At 38.8% G+C, this 22,070-nt stretch overlaps 1 protein-coding gene across 1 annotated transcript in view; it reads left to right on the forward strand.

The window, feature by feature from the left end:
- The window catches only part of LOC126393145 (receptor activity-modifying protein 1-like), an 88,293-nt gene that overhangs the window by 40,444 nt on the left and 25,779 nt on the right, over nt 1-22,070 (forward strand). The window contains exon 2 of the mRNA XM_050049048.1: nt 13,584-13,719. Within this exon, the coding sequence (XP_049905005.1) occupies nt 13,584-13,719 (136 nt within the window). The remainder of the gene's footprint in view (nt 1-13,583; nt 13,720-22,070) is intronic.

Below are 22,070 nucleotides of genomic sequence, written 5' to 3' on the forward strand. Positions count from 1 at the left end.
GGGGGCAAACACTTTTTCACACAGGGCCATGTAGCTTTGGATTTTTTTCTTCCTCATTAATAAAACCCTTCATTTAAAAACTGCATTTTGTGTTTACTTGTGTTATCTTTGACTAATGTTTAAATTTGTTTGATGATCTGAAACATTTAAGTGTGGAAAACATGCAAAAAAGTAAGAAATCAGGAAGGGGGCAAACACTTTTTCACACCACTGTATTTTGCAAGTCTTGATGGTTCTGTGGTTGCTGTTAGATGGTGGTGGTGTGTGGCTAAGAGTCACTGATCAGGATGAGGAAATAAACTCACCAGTCTGTAAACTCTCCATCTGCTGACTTCTAGCTAGCTAGCTGCTAGCTAGCCAGGTTGAGGTTTTCAAATAAACATTTAGGAAAGATGGAGAAGATGGTACCAGTTGAACTAGCATCCTACTAGCCACTGTACAGGCGTTGGAAAATAAAATGTGCGACCTCTGTGTCGCATCAGTTTCTGAAAAGGACATCAGGAACTGTGATATCCTTTGATTCACCGAAACTTAACTTAACTAAATCCTGGACAGCGCCATTCAGCCAGGTCACTCCAACCAAGGTGTATATGACAATCTGACAGAGCAGAGGACTCTGGTGAAAGAAGGAGAGGAGCCAGGTGCTTTACGGTGAATAAGTACTGGTGTGACAGTGTATTGTCTCATTTTTACTGTCAATTATTGCTATATGCCATTCAGAGGCGGCTGCAGAGCAGAGTCACTGCCTGTGTTCAGGAGAAGCAACCATGCGTCTATCTTGTTGTGGTCGGGATGTGTGGACAGGTAAATCATTCCACAGCTAGAAACCATGCATTACTAGAACCATACGGAAACATGGACAATTATAAAGTAACAGGCAACAATGTAAGAAGACACAAGAAAGGACTAAATTACAGGGCACAAGTTACAGGAGCTGATGGGATCACATTCCATCTGGCAAATATATGATGAATGAATGAATAGGCACTGACAGGCTGACGGAGCCATGGGCGTTAACAGTTACTGTATTCCTCATTTACTGTAACTGGTGTGATAGCTTGGTGGAATTGACCGAGGTCATCCCTATGTTTCCCGGGTTCTATGTTCCCCACTTAACCCTGCAAAAAAGGTTCTATGTTCCCCGCTTACACAAAAAGGGTTCTATGTTTCCCGCTTGGTTGAGTGGTCAACATAGAACCCGGGATACATAGAACCTTTTTTGTGTAAGCGGGAACATAGAACCTTTTTTGTGTAAGCGGGAACATAGAACCTTTTTTGCAGGGTTAAGTGGGGAACATAGAACCCTGGAAACATAGATACGCTCCTGAATTGACCTATGGCTAAGTCCCGCCCTCAAACGTGATGAGCCAATCACAGTGCGTATAGCCATTCCAGTACACTCGGACATTCTCTGCCATTCTCTTCATTGAAATGCATTACAGAAAGTCAGTTTTGTTCGGTTTTATGAGCTTTTTTTGGAGATTTGAAGTTTAAAAATGGTCAAACGGTGTGCATGGGGTACATGCAACTCTGACACAAGGTATCCTGAGAGGCTGGCCAAGAGGTGTTTTTTTACACTNGCAGAGATAACAAAGGGTGGCAAACGTTATGCTGAATGATTCAGTGTAAATACTGTAGCACCAAACTAACGGAGAGACAATCTTGGTAAAGACAGTAAAAAGCCTGTTATCTTTTTCTCATATTCTGAGCCAAAAACCTTAACTTCAGTGGCACTTTAACTTGTTGTCTTTGATGGCAATGGCAACGAGATGCGATTTGTCATGCTTACACTGTGACCTGTACATTTTGGCTTGTAATTTAAGCTTTTCATCGACCTTATCAACAATAAAATGATGAATATATCCCTCCAATGCGTAGTTTAGGCCCTTTTGGTTACTTCTCAATGACATCTGATCATTATGTCCCCAAAAATCATCAATTGCCTCCTGCGAAATGTCGTGTACTGTAACACCTGCCATAATGACGGTCACTGAATGTTGATAGTTTGTCCAAGTGAGTGGAGGGGGGCGTGGCTTAGCCATAGGTCAGTTAGCAAGGTAGATAACTAACTAGCCAGGCGTGGCTAAATGGCAGTTTTGGACGGAGGAAAGAGGGGATCACCTCATCAGTTTGTTTGAGGAACAACAGTGTCTTTATAACACAAGCCTTAAAAGTATATTTTAATGTTAATAACCATGTTACCACGTCAGAACATGAACCGCCACTATTATGAGGAGAAAGTGGAAATAAGGAACTCATTGAAATTGAAGTGAATATTGTGTGTTAAAATGTTAGAACGGGGGTCACCACAATGACAAAATTCTCCCTTTGGTAATCGTCGCTGATAGGACTTTTAACAAACTATCATTATTTGTGGAACCTGGCTCGGGTGGTGACTAATGGCAGCGCAGCCTCCAACAGACATGCAGTGATTTACATACCCGACCAGAGCTGAAGACAGAAGGGTTGTGTTAAATCGAAGGAAAAGAATGTCATTAGTAGGTAAAGCTCCACAGAAAGCTGGTATCTTCTGCTGTGTGACTGTGTCTGAGTGTACTCTTCTTTATTTTAACATGTATTAACATGAAGTTTTGGGTTGGACCACAACAATGGGGTGCTGTAAGTGAAGGTCATTAGGAAGGTTTTCAATGTTTTCAATTCTGATGATAATGGTCCACCCTCCTGTGATGTTTCAAGTTCACACTTAAAGTGTTGAAGTTCCTTAAAAAATAAAGTTATAGAAAGTTATCCTATCCCACTGAAATTTCTCTCAGCTGTCATGAGAAAAAGGTTTTAAAATTCAGTTAAAACGTAGTAATAAGTAACTTTTACATAATGGCATCTGCATTTAGTGACTGAGAGTCAGTGTTAGAGAATGCTAAAAAGTTTGAGGCCAATTCCACAGAGCCAAAACGCACTGTGAAGTGTCATCCGCTCCCCCCTGCCTCATCTATATTTAGACCTTCATTTCATCTGACTTGAGTCCTGTCATCTGCTGCACGCCTGCTGCATCACTCTCTGCGCACTCACGTTTCACACATGTAGTACCAAAATCTTTCATCTGTGCTCCATCCTAACCTACTTGCTTTCATTTCACACTAATTCCCCATGTAACAGCTTGAGTTTTTAACATCTTGTGCTTGTTTCTGCTTAGTTAAGAGCATCTCAGTATGTTTTAAGTCATGCATAACCTCAGGCGCTGTTACTTGGAAAAGCCTCAGATAAGATTAAAGTAATAGCTCGCAGGGTGATGGAACAGTAGCAGATCAACAGCTGTCAAACTAGACTTTCAGATAGGAGCATGTGTATGGGCGTATACATGTCCCTGTGTTGAATGTGCAAGTATGGGCTTTGAGGCGTTCAAGACGGCAATGTGGTGAAGGAATTGAATGTGGGGTATGCAGCTCTATTTGGCTCTTTGTTTAGTTTTATTCTGAGTTACTTTCTGATGCATCTTGGATGATGATGATGAAGAGAGAGAAAAAACATACTATAAATAGATAAGTAGTCTAATTCCATCTCACACACACAGAATCACACACTTGTACACAAACACACAGAAAGTAAACAGAGCCCCCTGAAGCTAGCTGCTGGATAAGCTTGTACACAGCGAGCAGTGCATTCTGGGAGACACCCCACAGAGAGGAGAGAGGAAGCAGCATGCGCTAGGTCAAAGGTCATCCAATGTCTACTTTTTAGATCAGCAACTTCAAGTAAATTCTCTTGTTCTTGTATATTATTTAATCAGACAAGTAGACTAAGAGCTACTCTGTGTTTACAGAAGCAGACTTCATGCATGGGTCAAGTCAGGATAAGTTTAGTCAAGTTTATGTAGCCCAGTATTACATTGTCTCAGTGGGCTTCACTCCAAAACTTATCCAAAAAAAAATGTTTAGTGCGAGAGATGACCCTATTGGACAGAGACTTTTGACAGTCAGCAGGTAATTATACAGAATACAACAATGAAATTCTAATCTATAAAAGTGTCAGGAAAAAGATCAGATGTACCCTCAACGGTTCCATCCACAGATTCCACAAAACCTGGGACCCTCTAATAACTTATGTGAACAATTTACCTGGTCTGGAACTGGAACTCTGAGCTTTTATACCTGCCCTTGGACTGTCCTGTAATAAGGAATACTAGGTGCACTTGTTGTTGTTGTTTTTTTTTTTTGTCTGTCGGTTGTCTTTGATAGGTTTGTCAGGTTGATTTTCGGTTTGGTCTGTCTTTGTTTTTGTCTCTTATTGGGATTGTTTTTGCTATGGCTATTAGAGAATATGATTGTTTTATAGGATATTCGGAAAATTACAAATAAAGTGTTTAAAAAAAAAAAAAGTGTCAGGAAAGGTACAGTTCTAATGAAGTAAATCAAATTTTCAGAAAAAAGTGTAAGGAATAGATCCTGTGAAATAAGTCCATGAAAAAGTCCAATATCAGTTCTTCTCCAAGTCCAAGGTGCCAGGCAGTGCCCACCTCTAACATCTACACTTTTGAGACTGCAAGATGCAGAGTGGACTCAGGCCAGGGGCCAGAAAAAAATCAAAAGGGCACCAAGGACGTTTTCAAGAATGCAGGGCAGGCTACAGTATATGGCACTGCGTCACATTTTTTCACCACAAGGGCTCCCTGAAGGGCACTTTATCATGTTTTTATGTTCAATGGGGGCATCCAAGAGGATGCTTTTATGTATTTCTTTTATTTTATTTTTTTGCACATGGGTAAATCAAGGAAAAGGAGGGGGCAAAAAGCCAAAGCCTAACTAAGTAGTCGGAGGGAACCCTGGGTCCTAGACAACATGTTCTTATCACTCATTTTCAACAACAATTATGTTTTGAAGGAAATTCAACAGTATCTCTTACAGAACTGGGGTATAAAACAATTTTCTCCAATCCAAATCAGTATCAAATCCACTTATCACTTTCATCATTTGCAAGTAAATACAGCTGTAAATAATTAAAACTCAAATATTTAGTTTTGAACTGTGAAATACAGACATTGGCTCAGAAACACTTTCATTTTATTTATTTATTTATTTTTTGCGGCAGCCATTAAAGTATTTAACATTAACATTAATGATTAATCTAGCCTAATTCATGTTCACTATCTGTTGCTAAAACAGGAAACTGAACGCAACGATTAGCCCTTCCTATAAATGAGAAGCCTGCTAAAGTGACCTGAACATTTTCAGTACTGGTTTCTGTAAATAATAAATAATGAGAAGACATAGAAGTAGGCGAGGGCAATATCTGTGTCAGTATCAGTTATTTTCATACTTTCAAACCTTCCTCTAATTTCACCAGGGTATATGTTATATGACAATATTAGTCCGGGTGTAACTCCCTGTCCACCGCCCCTCCACAACCTCTCTTAGCATTTTTTGTCATATAAATGAACAATACAAACTCAAAAAGTGAGAATAAAGTTAATATTTTTACACTAAGGCTATTTTCCTCATTACATAGAAAAAAACAATATATATCTCCTGAATTCAAGATTCTCTTTTTCAACTAAGACTAAGACTAACATTCCCTTAATTGCCTCATTAGCTCATTGTAAAACACTTCATTCAAACTCTACAGAAACATAGTTAGTTAGGGTGACCATATTTTGATTTCCACTCGGGGACACTCGGCCCGGCCACGACATAGCCTACTTAAATGATACTCGCAGCTTACTCAAAAATGCCTTATCATTTTAATATATTTAAAATGTATATGTATGGATAGAAAATTCAGTTATATTACAAAATAATATCTCTCAAAGACAGAAATTCAGATAGGCCCCAATAGGGGACACATACACACACTAGAGTGTGGCAATCCGAGCCCGACGGTACCCGACGGGTCGGGCCGGGTTTGGTCAAAAATGTAGCTATAAATTGTATTCGGGCTCGGGTCGGATTCGGTCAGCTTTCAGTGAAAATGTAGTGTAAAAATAAATAAAATCCTATTGTCTGTCCTGTTTATTGCTTTTATTACGTGACAACACCTGAACATAACACACACAGACACACATTGGCTGTTTGTTTCTACCTCTCCCCTCGCTGGAAGTCTTGGACCTCCAGCCGCCCGCCTCCGCCTTGATTAAACGCTGAAAATAAAATAAAAGAGGGAGACAGGTTTTTCCTATTTCATCTTATTTTGTTTTATTTCTCCCTCTCCTCTCGCTGGAAGTGTCGGACCTCCGCCTCCCTCAAACACGGAGGTCTTCCTCTCCGCTGAGCATGCCCGGCCTGTTAAATAGCCTGTTACCGTAACAACTGTGTGACACAAACTCAGTGCTTTGGTCATTAAATAATGTCCGGCTCGGTTCGGGTTCGGACAGAAATATGCTGCCCGTGCCGCACTCTCACACACACACACACACACACAAACACACGGAAAACCGGACATTATCATCAGTTTATAAAAAAAAACCCCGGATGCCCCGGACGGGACGTGAAAAGTGGACATGTCCAGGCAAAAGAGGACGTTTGGTCAGCCTATTTAGTCCATTGTTCCATCAATCACCAACTGGTCAAAACAAACCCTTAATTCACGGAGTTACATGTGAAAATATGTACGGTCTTTCTCTCTCTGCTGTTGCTGGCCGGCTGTTTACAGTCCTGTCATGTTATTCCCAACCCCCACCACTCGGAGTGGCAGTGTCTGGCAACTCCGCTGCCTGTTCTGTCAGTAGGACCTGGAGACTGACCTCTGGTGGCGTGTGATGTCCACTACATACAATGAGTTAAACAGAAAGAGGACGGGATGTATTTCCTGACGGTATTAAAACCATACTGTCAGGATTTCTAAATAGCCTGGTGTACCGTAATACTGTGATACCGCTCAAGCCTATATAAACGTTAAAAAAAAAAAAAAAAATTCCTCAGCATCAGAGCTCATTAAATCTGGGTATGTTGCTGGCCTGAAACCGGACCCAAAATGGACTTTGTTATTGGAGCCCAACCCTTATCTTTCAAGTCACAAAATGTTGGTATTAGGACGGTATCAGGAAAATGTTCACTGACAATGCATTTTGTTGTTTTCCTACAATATTCTCTCTTGCAGTACAATATCCACCCATAGTGACGTAAGAATTATGAAACCTCTTTATGGTTTGGTGGTAAGATCATGGTTATGGCAAAAAAAAATTAGCAGTGACTCACGTGAGGCACGTCACACAATGTTTACTTCATTAACATTTAACCAAAACCACAATCTTTCCCTAAACCCCTAACAAAGTGCTTTTATTGCCTAAACCCAACCACTTGCATGACTCAGGATGCAAATGCTAGTCTCTGGTGTCACAGTCCAAAAACTGTGAATTAGTATTTAATCAATAAAAACGTGCAGAGACAAGGTTGAGCACATGCACCCTGGATTAATGTCAGGTTGAAACGTGGCTTCACTGTGTAATTTTTAGTTACAGCTCCAAATCAATATGGTTGCTGAAGGATAAGGGGAAAACTTAAGTCAATCATGAGAGAGTCTAGTATATAACATTGATTTGACAAGGACAGACGTGTGTGTGTGAGTGATGGGGAAAAGGTGAATCATGATGAGGAAAAAAAAACATTTTGTCACACTGTTAGTGATCTTTTATTGTAACCGTTTGTCAAGTTACTGGAGGAAAGATTAGGTAGACAAGTGTTTGTCTTTGTAACACAAATGTGTTTTTCCATTCTAGTACGGATAGATAAATACGTAGTTTCTGCACAACCAGGAGCCACAGATATCTTCTGTTGCAACACTTGCTGAACCACTTTGTTTGTGTTTGAAGACAACCTAATGGAAAGCCTTTGGCTATGATGCTCCTGCCTTCCCATATCTTGTACTTGCAGCAATGTCTTTATTTAAACATGTGATAAGACAACTGGAAAAATGAAGTAAACTGTTTAGGATGAGGCAACACAGCCTCCCATTTAGTAAGAAAATGTTCAGTTAAAAAGGAATGGCTTTCTTTGTGTTTATCCTGCAGATTGTTCATCTATAAATGTGTGATATGTCAGTTTTCCAATATGTCAACTGTGTGTTTTAATAGAAAAGTAATCAGGTGCTTTGCTAGTCTGAAATGTTTTATTGGAATACAAATTCTTAGTAATATGTGACGTGAATTTCTCAGTATTTTCTGATTTGATGCAAAACTGGTTGTTGTGATCAGGTAATTGCCGATCACATAAGTCTCAGAGCTCCCCGCCCAACCACCACCAAAGGTCACAGAGTGACACATTTCACAACATCAAAGTCTGCCTGCAAATGAACGGTTCTGGGTGCTTGCAGCACAGGGGAAAGCTAAACACCGTTCATCTGCACACACTGCGACGACGTGATGATACAGAGCTGGTTGAAAATCAGCAAAGCTTCCCTTAAAATCTTAAGATTACAGTCTCACTATCATAACCACTATCTTCCACTTTTTTATTTGTTTTGGTACAGAATTGAGACGTGGATTGTAGTGCACTTTTGGTTTCGGAATGTTTGCAGTCCGAGTATTATTAGTCAATCACATTTGAGTGGCAGGTTAATAGTCCGTGTGGAGAGGTGGCCCACTAAGGCTGAAATGCAATCTCTGAACCCATCAGCTAACATCTGACAACAAGCTTAGTATTAGCCTTGTTTTAAAAATGTATTTGCATTCATATGCTGATATATGTTTAGATTAGCCAGAATGACTGGCACACAAAAGAGGAAATCTTGGTCTGGATAACTTCTACATTAAATATCCCTAAATATTGACCTTTGCCCCCAGTGGCTTATTGTCATCAGTTGATAGCTGACAGGTTCTGAGATTGGAAGTGCACAGACTGTTTTCATCATTATGTAATTTTTTGTGTCCTTTCGGCTCTCTGACAAATCAACATGCAAGCAACTAAGCCATCATTTGCACGGTTCAAATAGCCCACTCACATGGCATAGATTTTCTGTATGAATGTTCTAAGCCACCCTGAGGGCCCTGCAGCCACCAGGGATTTGGGTTATTTTTTACTATTTACTGTATTATCCTTTTCCACTGAAATGATTGCTCTTCTGCACATGTACACTACAACTTTATTTTAAGACATTTTAACACAAAAACATTTATGTGGTTAGGCGGCACCAAACATGTAGCCAGGTCTGATTTAGTCTTTTTAGAAGTTTGCATTCAAAATTAATACTTTGATACTATGGTTTACTCAAGATGAGATGCCTTGTGTTGTCAGGAAGGACTGACTTACCAGCAGGGTTGGGGTCCAGATTATAATTTACTTATCAGGATACTCGGGTAACAGATAACATGGAAGTAAGTTGTTACTGTATGTATTATGTCTTGTACTTGTATAATGTTTAAATGTACCTTTATTTTGTAACATCTTGGTATGAATTTAGAGAAAGAAATTAAAACATTTTGCAAACAGTCTGTCTCTCTTGTGTGGGCGATATGCTGCTACAGCAAACAATATATGTATGAGTTTGGTGGCACTGGCATACTGCATTGAAATTAGTGCAACAGTCTTTAGCTGAATTTTAACAGATGGAGATCAAAAACACACTTTGCATCAAATTTTCAACACATTTTTTGCCTCAGTTTGGTTGAATAAAGAAGATCGTACTGTATGTGTTCATGGTATCAACTGTTGTGCAGTTTGAGACAAGGATATTTGGAGAGAACACTGTCCACACCAGAAAAACGATACTGGTTGTTTATTCAAAAACTTCATTTATTTTATGATTATGCAGCCAAGTATCTGTAGCAAGTACCTTTATATTGGACAGATTTGCAACACAATATGCAGCCAATGCCAACACTGACAGTCAACATGGGAAGTAGTGTGTTGTTTATGTAGCTAAGTGGAAAATAAAGGAGTCTAATTTGAATGTGGGAGACAGTTTGTGTTTCAGTGTAGACTGTCACGTTATTATTCACTTTTTAAAAAACACGTAAGCACAATCTACCTTTAACCCTAATCAGACGTTTTAGTTTCATAACCCTAACTGTACCTTACACATGGTTTATTTGCAGTAACCACAATTGCTCCCTAACTGTAACCATTGTGTAGCCACTACACTGTAAAAAGAAGTCATTTTTATTGGGTTGTTTATATTTTACTGAATAGTGACCAAATGTGAAAGCTGTTTTTTACTGAGAGGCAAAGGAAGAAGTAGCGGGACAAAGTTAACTATTACAAACTATTACAAAACCTAGTAGGGAGGATGTTGGGTTAGTTGGTTTGGTGTACGAAGTGACCAGCTCGGAAATTCTAGACCAGAGTCCTATTTTTGAAAACCTGCACTCGCCCATACCCATAAAGCTCAGTACCGGAACCAACCCATTAACCATCATGTCTAAGTCAAAGCCACACCCACCCACAAAAGCCCTACAACCCGACCCGCACCCATTAAACACACCCAAGCTACAGTCACTCACTTTAAGCTGGGTTCTCCATTCTTGAATTACAAATCCAGCTGAGGAAAACTCTCTTTCACTGGCTGCACTTGATGCCAAGATGGCAAAAACATTCTGTGCAATCACTGCCAGGTCAGGAAATATTTAATCTCTTGCCACCACCATAAAAACTCAAAAGGATCCTCCTTGGGTGTCTTGAACTCTGCTGCCAGCTTGCCCTCCGGCTGCAAAGCTTCATCACTGGAGTCCTTCACATTGGTGACGAATGTGACGACGGGGTCAAAGGTTTGACTTGTGTCATTGACTTTCAAAATTAAAGGTGTTGCGCCTTGGTAATGGTGAGTTAGACGTCAAAATAATACACATATACTGCACATCTTTGTTGTTTTTGTTCTCACTTGCTGCCCGCCCATGTAGTTCATTTTTACTACTGCCTGTATCCATGAATTTATTTATTTTTTTTTTTACCTGTTACACAGCTTTTTACTGGTACCCGACCCACTGCAGGACTCTGTCACAGACCGCTGTTCACATCCTGTCTCCTGCCAATAGTCAACAATGGTCTCTTCTAACCCTGACCATGAACTTTCCCTCATCAGTCAAGTAGTTGTGCCTAAACCTATAACTGAAGCTTAACCATAACAATGGCAGATCAGAAAGCAGTGACACCTGTCAGTTTTACAGCAGTTTTTAAGTCATGATGATAAGAAACCCCAGATCAGAGGACTAGTACAGACTGTAGAAATTTGTTACCAAAAACCCTTTTTGTCATTGAAGTTAAACGTCTTGTAAAGATATTGCTGGCATGACAAAATCTGATCTGCAGAATAAGATGCAACTCTCTTCCTTTTCTTTTATGTCACACACTTGATATTAATCTTTGATCGCAGTACTTGATCGGAGTTGTGTAGACGTGTGGATAAACCTTTTCATCCCCTCTCCTCACAGCATGAGTCAGATTCTTTATAGGAGTGTAAACAACTTATTTGTTCACGTGTTTTTTAATCTCCATTCAATACATTTTTTTTCCATATTCAAAATGACACAGGCTTGATTCTCCCTTTCATCATCCTTCTGCTTTGCACCATAACCTACACGCATAAACAAATTTGCACGTGTGATGCTGTTGACATATTGATTTGGAATGAGTGAGAAATACTCAAAGAGCCGAACTGATGCATCCAATTCTTTGCAAAATTCTCAGGGGGCTGAGGAGAGCGAGGCAGAGAAGTTGTGAGTGAACAAAAAGGAAGCTGCTAAAGGAAGGATGGATAGAGATGTATATAGATTTATGCATAATTCACTGAGACAAAGCACATGAGCGAGGGAGGATGAGAGGGGTGTTGTGGGAATAAGGGTGAAAAACAATATAGAAGTGAAGGGAGGCACTGAGAGTGAGTTGATGCTGCAGGGAAACAGGAAGAGGAGAATTAGAAAGAAGTCATAAAAGAAGGATGATGAAGAAGGTGAAGGAATGTGTAAAAAATATTTCAATATTTATTTACTTTCAGCAAAAGATAAGATGTTATGCTTTTGTTTTATACATTATAATGTCACAATTAATGTATTAGAGCAAAGTATAATTAGAAACCAACAAATTTAGCAATTAAGTCTTTTAATTTTAAACATATGGTTATATTTGAATTCTGAATAATCATTGCACATTACTCAAATTCTTCCTGCAAGATCATTTCTATGAAGGCATGTGTAAGAGTAAAGACAATTTCTCGCTGGTCAGATAAGAGAAGCTGTTCACGGTTGTGATTTTTATTCAGCACTGCCTCATGATAATCCTAGATTTACAGGATTTTGTGATGAAGCACCTTGATTTTAAAATGCTGTATTAGCCAAAAATTGAATCTGGTCAAATTCCAGAAAAAAAATTACATATATCACAAAAGCAGATTTTATCATGCGTAATTTGTGTTGTTTAGAGCAAACTGAAAGGGATATGTAATTGCATTAAAAGACAGAATGTTTCCTGATGTTGAACAGTTTGCTGTGGTTTTAAAACCAGCTGACAAGGACTGATTGGATTATATTAAAGGAATAACCAGCTGACAAGGACTGATTGGATTATATTAAAGGAATAGTTTGACATTTTAGAAATAGATTTGCTGTCTTTCCAAATATTAGACGAAAAGATCGATTCCACCCTTGTATCTTCACTCTAGATATACTGTACGTCTAAAGCCAGGAAGTGATTATTTTAGCTCAGAGTAAAATCTGGAAACAGGTGAGAAACAGCTGACCTGGCTTTATAAGTCTTAGCTGAGTCTTTATGCTGAAGTTCTAGCTTCATGTTTTTGTCAAACACATGAAAGTGATCCTCTTATCTAACTCACAGGACGATAGCCAGAAGTGTATTTCCCAAAATGTCAAACTTCTAAGCCTTTAAGGGGCTTAGAAGGCATTATCTGATATAACTTCTTTTTTTTTTTTTTAAATAAAAAAAAAACATCAGATATTAGGCTAATATAGGAATGTATTTAACCAAAGCATGGTTGAACGTTGGTATCACTTTATGACCATGGTTTTACCACCACGAGACATTACAGTAAAGTCACATTTGACCTTATTCTCTTGTTGCATTATGTAGATCTTTTGAACTTGTATTTTAAACATGCACATGCAGTCCTCGAAATAATTTTAATTTTTCTTTAACATCCAAATCACTCTACTGCTCACTGACACAAGTATAAAGCATAAATTCACTGTACGTATGTCATCAATGTTCTGTGTGTGTGTGTGTGTGTGTGTGTGTGTGTGTGTGTGTATGTGTGTGTGTGTGTGTGTCTGTCTGTCTGTCTTGTAAGGCAATATACCTAACACTGATAGCAGATGGTGTTTCAGTGTCATGTCCCACAGATGGGGAAACATCTTAGTTTGCAGTGACCCAAAAGAAAAAAAAAAAACATTTAAGGTCATGCTTTAAATCCTAAGTGCTTTTTTGAGCTTTCAGCCTGCTGTAGCCTTTTAGCAGGCCGCAGACAGCTGTATGCACACACACACACACACACACACACACACACACTTACACACACTTACACAAAATGATAATGGAACAAATAAATTGTGCAGGTACTTAGTTAATCAAATCCCACTCGTTTTTATTTTTCAAACAATCAGAAGTACCTGCTTTTGTGTTTTCTGCTCGCTCTTTAATCTTTCTCGCCACTCATGTACATCTCTCTTTCCTCCCCCCGTCTCTCAACAGCGTCTCAGTGTGTGTCAGCACTGGGGTGTGGACCCCACTATGAATTCGCCATTGAGGAGTTTTGCTTGGCCAAATTCAGACTGGACATGCAAGAGCTGGACCAGAGACAGTGGTGTAGCTGGGAGGACACAGTCGAGTGAGTAGGATTAACACACACACACACACACACACACACACATATACTCGAAGAGTGAGAGAGACCTGTCCAAACACAAATGCAAACAGATTAACATGATTACATATTCAAACAACAACATAATGAGCTCCCCATTTTAGATTAGCTTGAGACTCTGAATCAGCACTTTCATTCTGTTTGTTAGTTGTGATGCAGTAAGAGCATTAAATGCGATTGTAATGTGTTCCCTAAAAGCCCATACGTCTCCACACACCTTATTCATCATCTTTGATCCAGTGTAAGTCAACAAAATTAACATTACTAAGATGCATTGTTATGTAAAAAAAAAAAAAAAAAAAAGAATAGATTTAGTTTATTTTTGGCTGGAGGTCTACACAATCATTTCACATATTGGTCACCTTCCAACAGCTGATGAGATACTGGGTGAGAGACACCAGAGAAAGAGATGGAGAGGAAAAAATGGAAGGGGATAAGAGGCATATGCAGAGACAGTTAGTGTGGAGAACAAAAGCTGTACGCATTTGGCATAAACAGGGATCTTCTATGCATGTACAAATATTATCTTTGCACTCACTGTAAAAGACATCTGGCGCCACAGGTTTCCACTGCTCTTAGGATTGTGCCAGTTATTGACATCATTTGCTACAATTAAATAATTATATAAATAATACTCCCCACTTATAAATTGTGCATCAAACTGTTTTTATTACAACAATTAAACCCCTATCTTGAATTACCTGGGTATAATATCATGCTGCCTCCCTGAGGGATCTCTGAATGCTCATAACCCATAATATAATAATATCAGCAACCTTGGAAGGGGAACACAATTAAGCAAGTCTCCAATAGGCCTGACCTTTGACTCTTTAGTTGTTCTAGTCTCATGAACAGCATTGTCTCTGTTCTTATGAAAAGTACCAGCTGTTGTTTGTGAAACCCTTTCATGCAGCTTTGTGACAGAGCCAACTATGTCATGGTAGGTTTGGAGAAACCAAACTGAAGGTTAATTTGGGTACAGCAGTGTTTCCTGACCCTTGTAAGGTCTCTAATAGTAATTCAGCCAGTAATCTGAAAATAAATAGTCTATTATTTCTTCTATGTGGATGAAATCTTAACTGAAAAATGGCATCCTTTGTGTTTGTACTTATAATGAATTGTCATCAGCAGGAGTCAGAAACAGGAAGGCCACAAGGCTCTATTTTTGGGCATCTGGTATTCAGTGTGTACATCTTCCATGTGAGCATATCCTCATACAGTGGTTCATATGATATCTCGACCCGGTCTCACTCCAAAGTCATCGAAATCCGGCGCTTGGTCATTGACTTCCGGTATTGGACACCGATAAAAAAAGCCATCCTTTCACGTCGACATGATGGCCGGTCGCCGTTATTGTTTAACAGCGCCCGGTGGCATCAGGGGAAAATGCAGTAGCACAACAACAACAGTTAAGGCGGTGGAAGTCCGTGTAGGGCAGGCAGGAGGGGTGATGGTATGTTGCCTTAACCCAACGACATGCGTGTATTGGCTAATTGTAACAGGGTGCGTTTGTTGTTGAAGGAAAAACAATGTAAATTTGTGGTGTTGTACCAACGTAACATTTCCAGAACATTTCCTGTGAAAACGTAAGTGTATTTTGAAAGCAGGCTAAGCATGTAACAGGCAGAACTTGTGTTCCAGAATGTCAACAACCAATGCACTCAGGGTACCTTGTGCATTGTATCTTGACGTGGAAAGTCCATGACCAAATATCGATATGTGATGAAGTCAGAGTGGGAATGTGTGGGATATCTTTTGAAAATGCACATACAGTAGCCCACAAAATGACGTCATCACATCATGTACTTAACATAAAGTTATGTTGGTTAGGTTTAGGAAAAGAAACATGGCGACGACCTACCTTAACCCTTAGATGCATGACCTACCAATACCTACACTCTTCCATAAGTGGGGTCAAAAATGACCCCAATTAGAATCAATGCATTTTATGTGATAAACTTAAGCAGTTTCTTTCACTTTGGTTAAAGATGATGATTTGTATTATATTTTGGTCAACAAAAGAATGATTTCATGTTTGACATGTTCATTTATCACTTTTTATTAACATTTTAACAACTAACGACATCACTGAATAATCAATAATAATATAATAGGCTACCTAACGGGTTAGATTTTATTACGAGCAAGCTATAAATATCATAGTAAGTCTGCTTATCTCTACACAACAAATGCAGTAATGTAGCTAACCACACACACTCACACTCACAGACACACACACACACACAAATGACATCATTGAATAATCAATAATAGCATAATAGGCCTAACATGCGCGCGCGCACACACACACACACACACACACACACAATAATGGTTAGATTTTATTACAAGGAAGCTATAAATATCATAGTAAGGCTGCTTATCTCTACACAACAAATGCAGTAATGTTAGCTAGCTAACATTACAGTACTAACATTACACAGTAGTTAGCTAACTAGTAACTACATTGTAGTTAGCTAACACTAGCTAAGTTAAGTAAGCTAGTGTTAACTAACTACAAAGTAGGCTAATTTGACAATTATACTATACTTTATCACACAAAAGTCATGGATGTGGAAAATAAGTTCATATTTTATAACGTCATATGTATTCCAAGATATAAAACGAATATAATACTAACATGTATGTTGCTGTATAAAAATCCTCCTGGGTGGTGAGACTGCTGGCATTAGATGTGTAAGTGTGACAGTAAATGTATACCTGACAGTCACAGTTGATAAGAATCAAAGATTCCTAGGTCTAACCCTTGATATTCCATAGGAAATGACTGGGGTCATTTTTGACCCCACTTATGGAAGAGTGGGGTAGTGATACAAAAACAACAATTTCTTAAAATGTATATAATTTTTTTAAAAAATGCAAATGACCTCATGTCAAAAACATGTTTTATGAGGAATACCTGGAATATGAAATGATAAAAACTTTTAATTCCATAGATATTGAAGAAAAACAACCCCTGGGGTCATTTTTGACCCCACTTATGCATCTAAGGGTTAAAAAAAATCCTCAAATTTCACGTGGTTTCACATGGGACACAATCATCGGCCTCTTAAATTTGTTGACCCATCACCCCAACTTGTCTCCATGTGTAGAGTTCCGCTCTTTATACTACTTCCGTTTTTACTCCTGTTGGCGCATTGGTCACGTGATCACAGCCTTTCAGATTACTTGAGTTATTTACAAATTACTGACTCATGTTTATGTTGGTTATATATAAATTGTGGTGCATTACTTTTCATAGGCATACATGTGAACGGTGCATTAGGAACACCCTTTCATCTATGTGAAGTCCTGATGTATGCAGATGACAGTCATATATATTCGAGTGACACATGGAACAAGTAACTTGCTGAAAAACATAAACAAAAGATATACAAATATTTATGTGAATGAACAAATAGATATTTAATGACATTAAATTATAAAAAAATTTTATGCTTATTGTCTTTTATTTTATTTTATCCTAATTATTACAACTTCTGTGTTATTTTCATAGTTTTAACCATCATATCTGTTGGTTTTAATGACATTGTACTCACACCACTAAATTAATTGCTGTGGTCTTGCATTTGAACACTATCACAACAGCAAAGTTTGTCAGACCAAGATACATAAACACCATCCAAATTATCTTACCACTTCATTTGGAAGTGAAACTAAAAAAGAGCATTTGGAAATTTAATGATTATCTCTTCATTCACGCAAAACTACACAAACAACTATGGCAAGTATCAGTCAGAGCTACTTTCGTCAAACCCTTTTACCATTTATAGCAGATGTTTCTGCAGTTAGATTTGGTTAAAAAAAAAAAGCTCAGCGCTTTGAGAAAGCTCTTAAAGAATGCAATGAGCGATGAGGACTCTGCTGGGAAAACCAATCCCCCTGTTAATAAACATACAAAAACATTAAACCTTAGTTATATCAACAATACCAAAAATATATCAGATATAGAGGAGGATGGGATGGTGAAGGGAGCTCGTATCAGCAGTTATGTAAGAGGGTATAATGGGCCGTGCTGTACACCTGCATGAATATGAATGGACGTTACTTGTCAGCTGATAGCCGCAATGCAGTGGTGAATCAGTGATTTTGAAGTTTGAATAAAAGAGCTGATGCCAATAGGCTAAAACAAGCATGGCTTCAGTGCGTTGTCTGAACTACTGTATCTGTCCCAAACTCCGGGAAATATCTTGAGTAGATTGTCATAAACAATACAAATAACGGCCAAAACTTATATTTTAAGCAGCATGTGAAGAAGATGAGCACTAAAAATAGCTTCAGGCATATTACAAACTCATCCACAGCTGGGTCATCCAAGAATGTAATTAAATTTTCTAATTTATTTTACTGTTCAGTATATCATCCTGGTCTCTTGACATGCAAGATAGCCTTAAAACCAACTAGGCTCTGAGATATTAATAGGAAATAAGGAGGACTGTTATGATTGTTATATACTTAGTTAAAAAAAACTTGTTGAGGTTTGAAAGCTTCATTTTTAATCAAATGTCCATCTGGTTTATAACTCCCAAACTGCTCCTCCACTGTTCAAAAGCTTTGTTCTGCTCTGTTCCAAAGGAAATGAGATTCAGAGCTTAAAGGTCAGGTTCAAAGAGGACTTCTGTCTTTTTTTATTTAAGGCCAGCGAAAAACAAAATAAGCTTTTATATTTCAACATTTTGTGCCATGTCATGTTAAGTGTAATTTTTTAAAGTTTTAGAAATGTTAATAACACTTTGACATCATCTGTGTGTAGATAACTATATGTTTTTAACTTATATGCGATTTACTGCACATTTTATTCTGTATCTACTGTATTTTTCAGTGTTTTTGTATCGGCTAGGGACTGCATCTGAAGTAGAGGAAGATCTGAAGTACTGCAGCTAGCGCCTAACTGGTTTAAAGCATCTCCTCTTATTGCTTGAGATTAAAGTTTTTTTCTGCATCCCTGACACATAGATTTACTTCAAAATATATTGAGTTGTGGAAAAAAGTCATAGTAACATCTCTACATTTTTCAAAGCACAGAGTTTTCTCTATAGATGTTGGACAGCAGCTGCATCTGTAAACAACACAGTATCTGAGGAGTTTGATTCACTGACTAGCTGGCTAACCTCTGATAACAGCTCATGAAAGTTTTATCTCAAACTTTCTCACAGAAAACCTAAAAAGCAGGAAAAGACCAACAACAAAATTGTGAATGAAAGATTGAAATGTCAGAAGTGGTTCAGCTGAGGAGAAAAGGTCAAGTATCAGGACAGTTGCTCGCCCTTCAAGGAAAAGCTGCATCCTGGCCAAGATGCCACTAGGGATTTCTAATTCTGTTCAAGTGACATTTGACATCTGTGTGTGAATGTGTGTGTGTCAGGACAGTTGTACACATCGCCTTCTTTCAAAGGGAGGGGGTAGCTCTCTCCTCTTTCCTCAGCTGTCACTCACCGCTGTCACATCAGCCTGAGTTTATACCCTGCTCCCATCCTCTTAACACTTAACATTGTGCTGTGCAGTCGCTTTCCAGGATCCTAATTTCTCCCTCTCTGCAGGAAGTTTTCTTCTTTCTGTACAGAAATCATAAGTAGAAGGTTAACTGGTGCTTCTTTGATCACGGCCATTATTATTTTTAATGTCCTTTTACATTTTTCACAAGCTTACATTCCTCCTATGTGCTGTCACAGCTCTGTCTATTGTTCAGCTGTTGTCACTGCAGTAGGCTATACATTATTAAGTGCATGTGCATATTCTCAGATCCCAGAATATACCTCCTTCTATTTTTACAAGCTTTTACACACCCGAGTGCAAAACTGACTTTGAATGACTGCATTTTTTTGTTTAGCATTAAAACTGCTCTGCTTTGTGTGTTACAGCTGTAGTTAATATGCAGTAAATTCTAGTGTCTCACAGATGCTAAGATATCGCATGTGTTTGTCCCCTTTAAATTTAATGACATCCTTATTACATTTGTACTCCCACAGCCCCTTAAGCAGAATTGTTATTACACAATGCCTCATAGTATTTGTTCTTCTGTCAATGTGTTTTAGTGTCCACATCCAATCCCAGCATGCAATGAGAAAAGAGCAGGGAAATGCCCTCTTTAAATCACACCATTACCCCGGAGTCAGTACAGGCATGTTTCGCTCCCTTTCAGAGGCAAGGATGCGTTAGACTGTGGGAGGAAACCAACGCGCCCAGAATAAGAAATGAATATGAATTGTCAATAGTGCAGGTGACTGTGTAATCATGGAGCTCATCAGCAGAAAATATTATGAAGTAAGTAGAAGTAATTTCAATCAGTCTATGTGAGATGCAAGCAAAACGCAACATTCCAGCTATTATAATCAGTTATATTTAAATATGACTTCAAATACACTTTTGATATTTGAATTTGGAGGAAGGTCTTCTTCACTCTAACAGGCCTTTGTCACAGCAGACATTTCAACTTATCATGACAGGAAAAGCACAGGTTTTACTTATTACATTAATAATGGCTCTGTTCTATTCAAGTGTCTCAGTCAGCCATGACAGTGTGACAGTGAGCCAGCGTGCACAGTACCAGGATCCTGAAACTGAAGCAGCAAAATAAAAATCAGCCATCGATTTTATGCCTCCATGCCAACGATAGCCATGGCCAGGAGCAATATTTTTTCGGGCTGTCCGTCCAACCATTCTGTTAAACATGATATCTCAAAAGGGAATTTCTGTCCACTTGGATTTAACAATAAACTGATTAGTTTTTGGTAGTCAAAGGTCAAGGTCACTGTGAACTCATCTGTCTCATTCTTGTAAACACGATATCTCTAGAAAGGGTCTTCTACAAATTGGGCACAAACACCCGCCTGGACTCAGAAATGAACAGATTAGAATTTGGCTATCAAAGGTCAAGGTCACTGTGACCTTGCAAAACATTACTGATGACAAAATTTCAGACAAATGTCTAATAGGATAAAATGATTAATTCATGGCATTTTATATCCAAAATGTCCAAGGTCAGCTTCACTGTGACATCATAATGTTCTGCAAAAACACTTTTCATTACATCATATCTCAGGAACAGTAGAGGAGATATTTGGTCAGATATTGAATTGGTGACTCTAATCTTGGCTGTTCACCTTGAAACTGTGCTGATTGTATAGAGCTTCTGTGCTGTTGGGGGGAAGATGCGTATTGAGCGCCCATGTTTTCACAGACATGGATATAAACTGTAACTGCAACTCGGCAGGTTCGCAGAAGCATACTACTACAAGGCGATAGGGCATTAACAGAAAAGTTGACTTGTCGACATGTCGATGTCAGTGGCACAAGTCGAAACCCCCCGGGAGGAGTCGACAAGTCGTGTGTTTTTTCCCTCTCTCTCTTTGTGTGTGCTTGTGTACGGAATGCAATCGCTGCTTCTGATTACTCTGATACTCTGGAGCAGACTCCGCGAGGAATGTCCACAGTCATTCGGGCTTTCATAGTCGAGTGCACTTCCGCATTGTAGTTTCCTGTAAAAATGTCCGTGAAAAATCCCCGCGATGTGAAAAATACATGCCAAGCAGTCACTGGTGCGCGGAACGGAGTCCGCGCGGTCGTAAAATCTGAGCTTTGCGCGCACAGGGCTTGCGGATGTCCGTTCATTACATGCTATGTAAAACCTACTACAGCAAATCCACATCATGTCTCTTTATACTTAAAGAATCCTTAAAGGACCACACCAGTTTTCTTGCAAGTTTTATCTCCAGAACTACAAACCATGAACATTTACATTGCTGCTGATAATTTTTGAATGAATTAAGTCTCAAGAGTGTGATCCATCAGCAGACTTGAAACTTGCTTGAGTTCCACTACAGTGAACATTTATGTGTTTTGTCGATGTTACATCAGTGTTGTATGTTAATACAGTTTAAGTGCAGATTGATTTAAAAAAGTCTGAGATTGATTTGCATCCACAGACTTTGCCCTTTGCTACGAAGGAGTTAACAATTCAAGAAAGTCAGTCTATCCACCAATCTATGTTTAAGGAAATGTATGGAAATCAGTAGTTTCCCTGGGAGGAAGAAACAATTCATTCAGACGTAAAATGCAAAAAGCAGCAAGACGGATAGAATGTAACATGGTTAGCTCTCACAGAAAGTAGTAAATGGATTAAAACATGCAAAAGCACCAGTGTGTTATTTTAAGGTGTCTAGAAGTATCAGTGCATTTCCTTATTTCTTTCCTGAAGTTGTGAAACTACTGTTCTGCTTGCCATTAAAGATAATTGCTTGCAAGCAATATGCATGAAGCAAAATCACAAGCTGCCAGCTTAGATCCAATGCATA

Source organism: Epinephelus moara, chromosome 7 (assembly GCF_006386435.1).
Source record: "Epinephelus moara isolate mb chromosome 7, YSFRI_EMoa_1.0, whole genome shotgun sequence".
Taxonomy (NCBI): Eukaryota; Metazoa; Chordata; class Actinopteri; order Perciformes; family Serranidae; genus Epinephelus; species Epinephelus moara.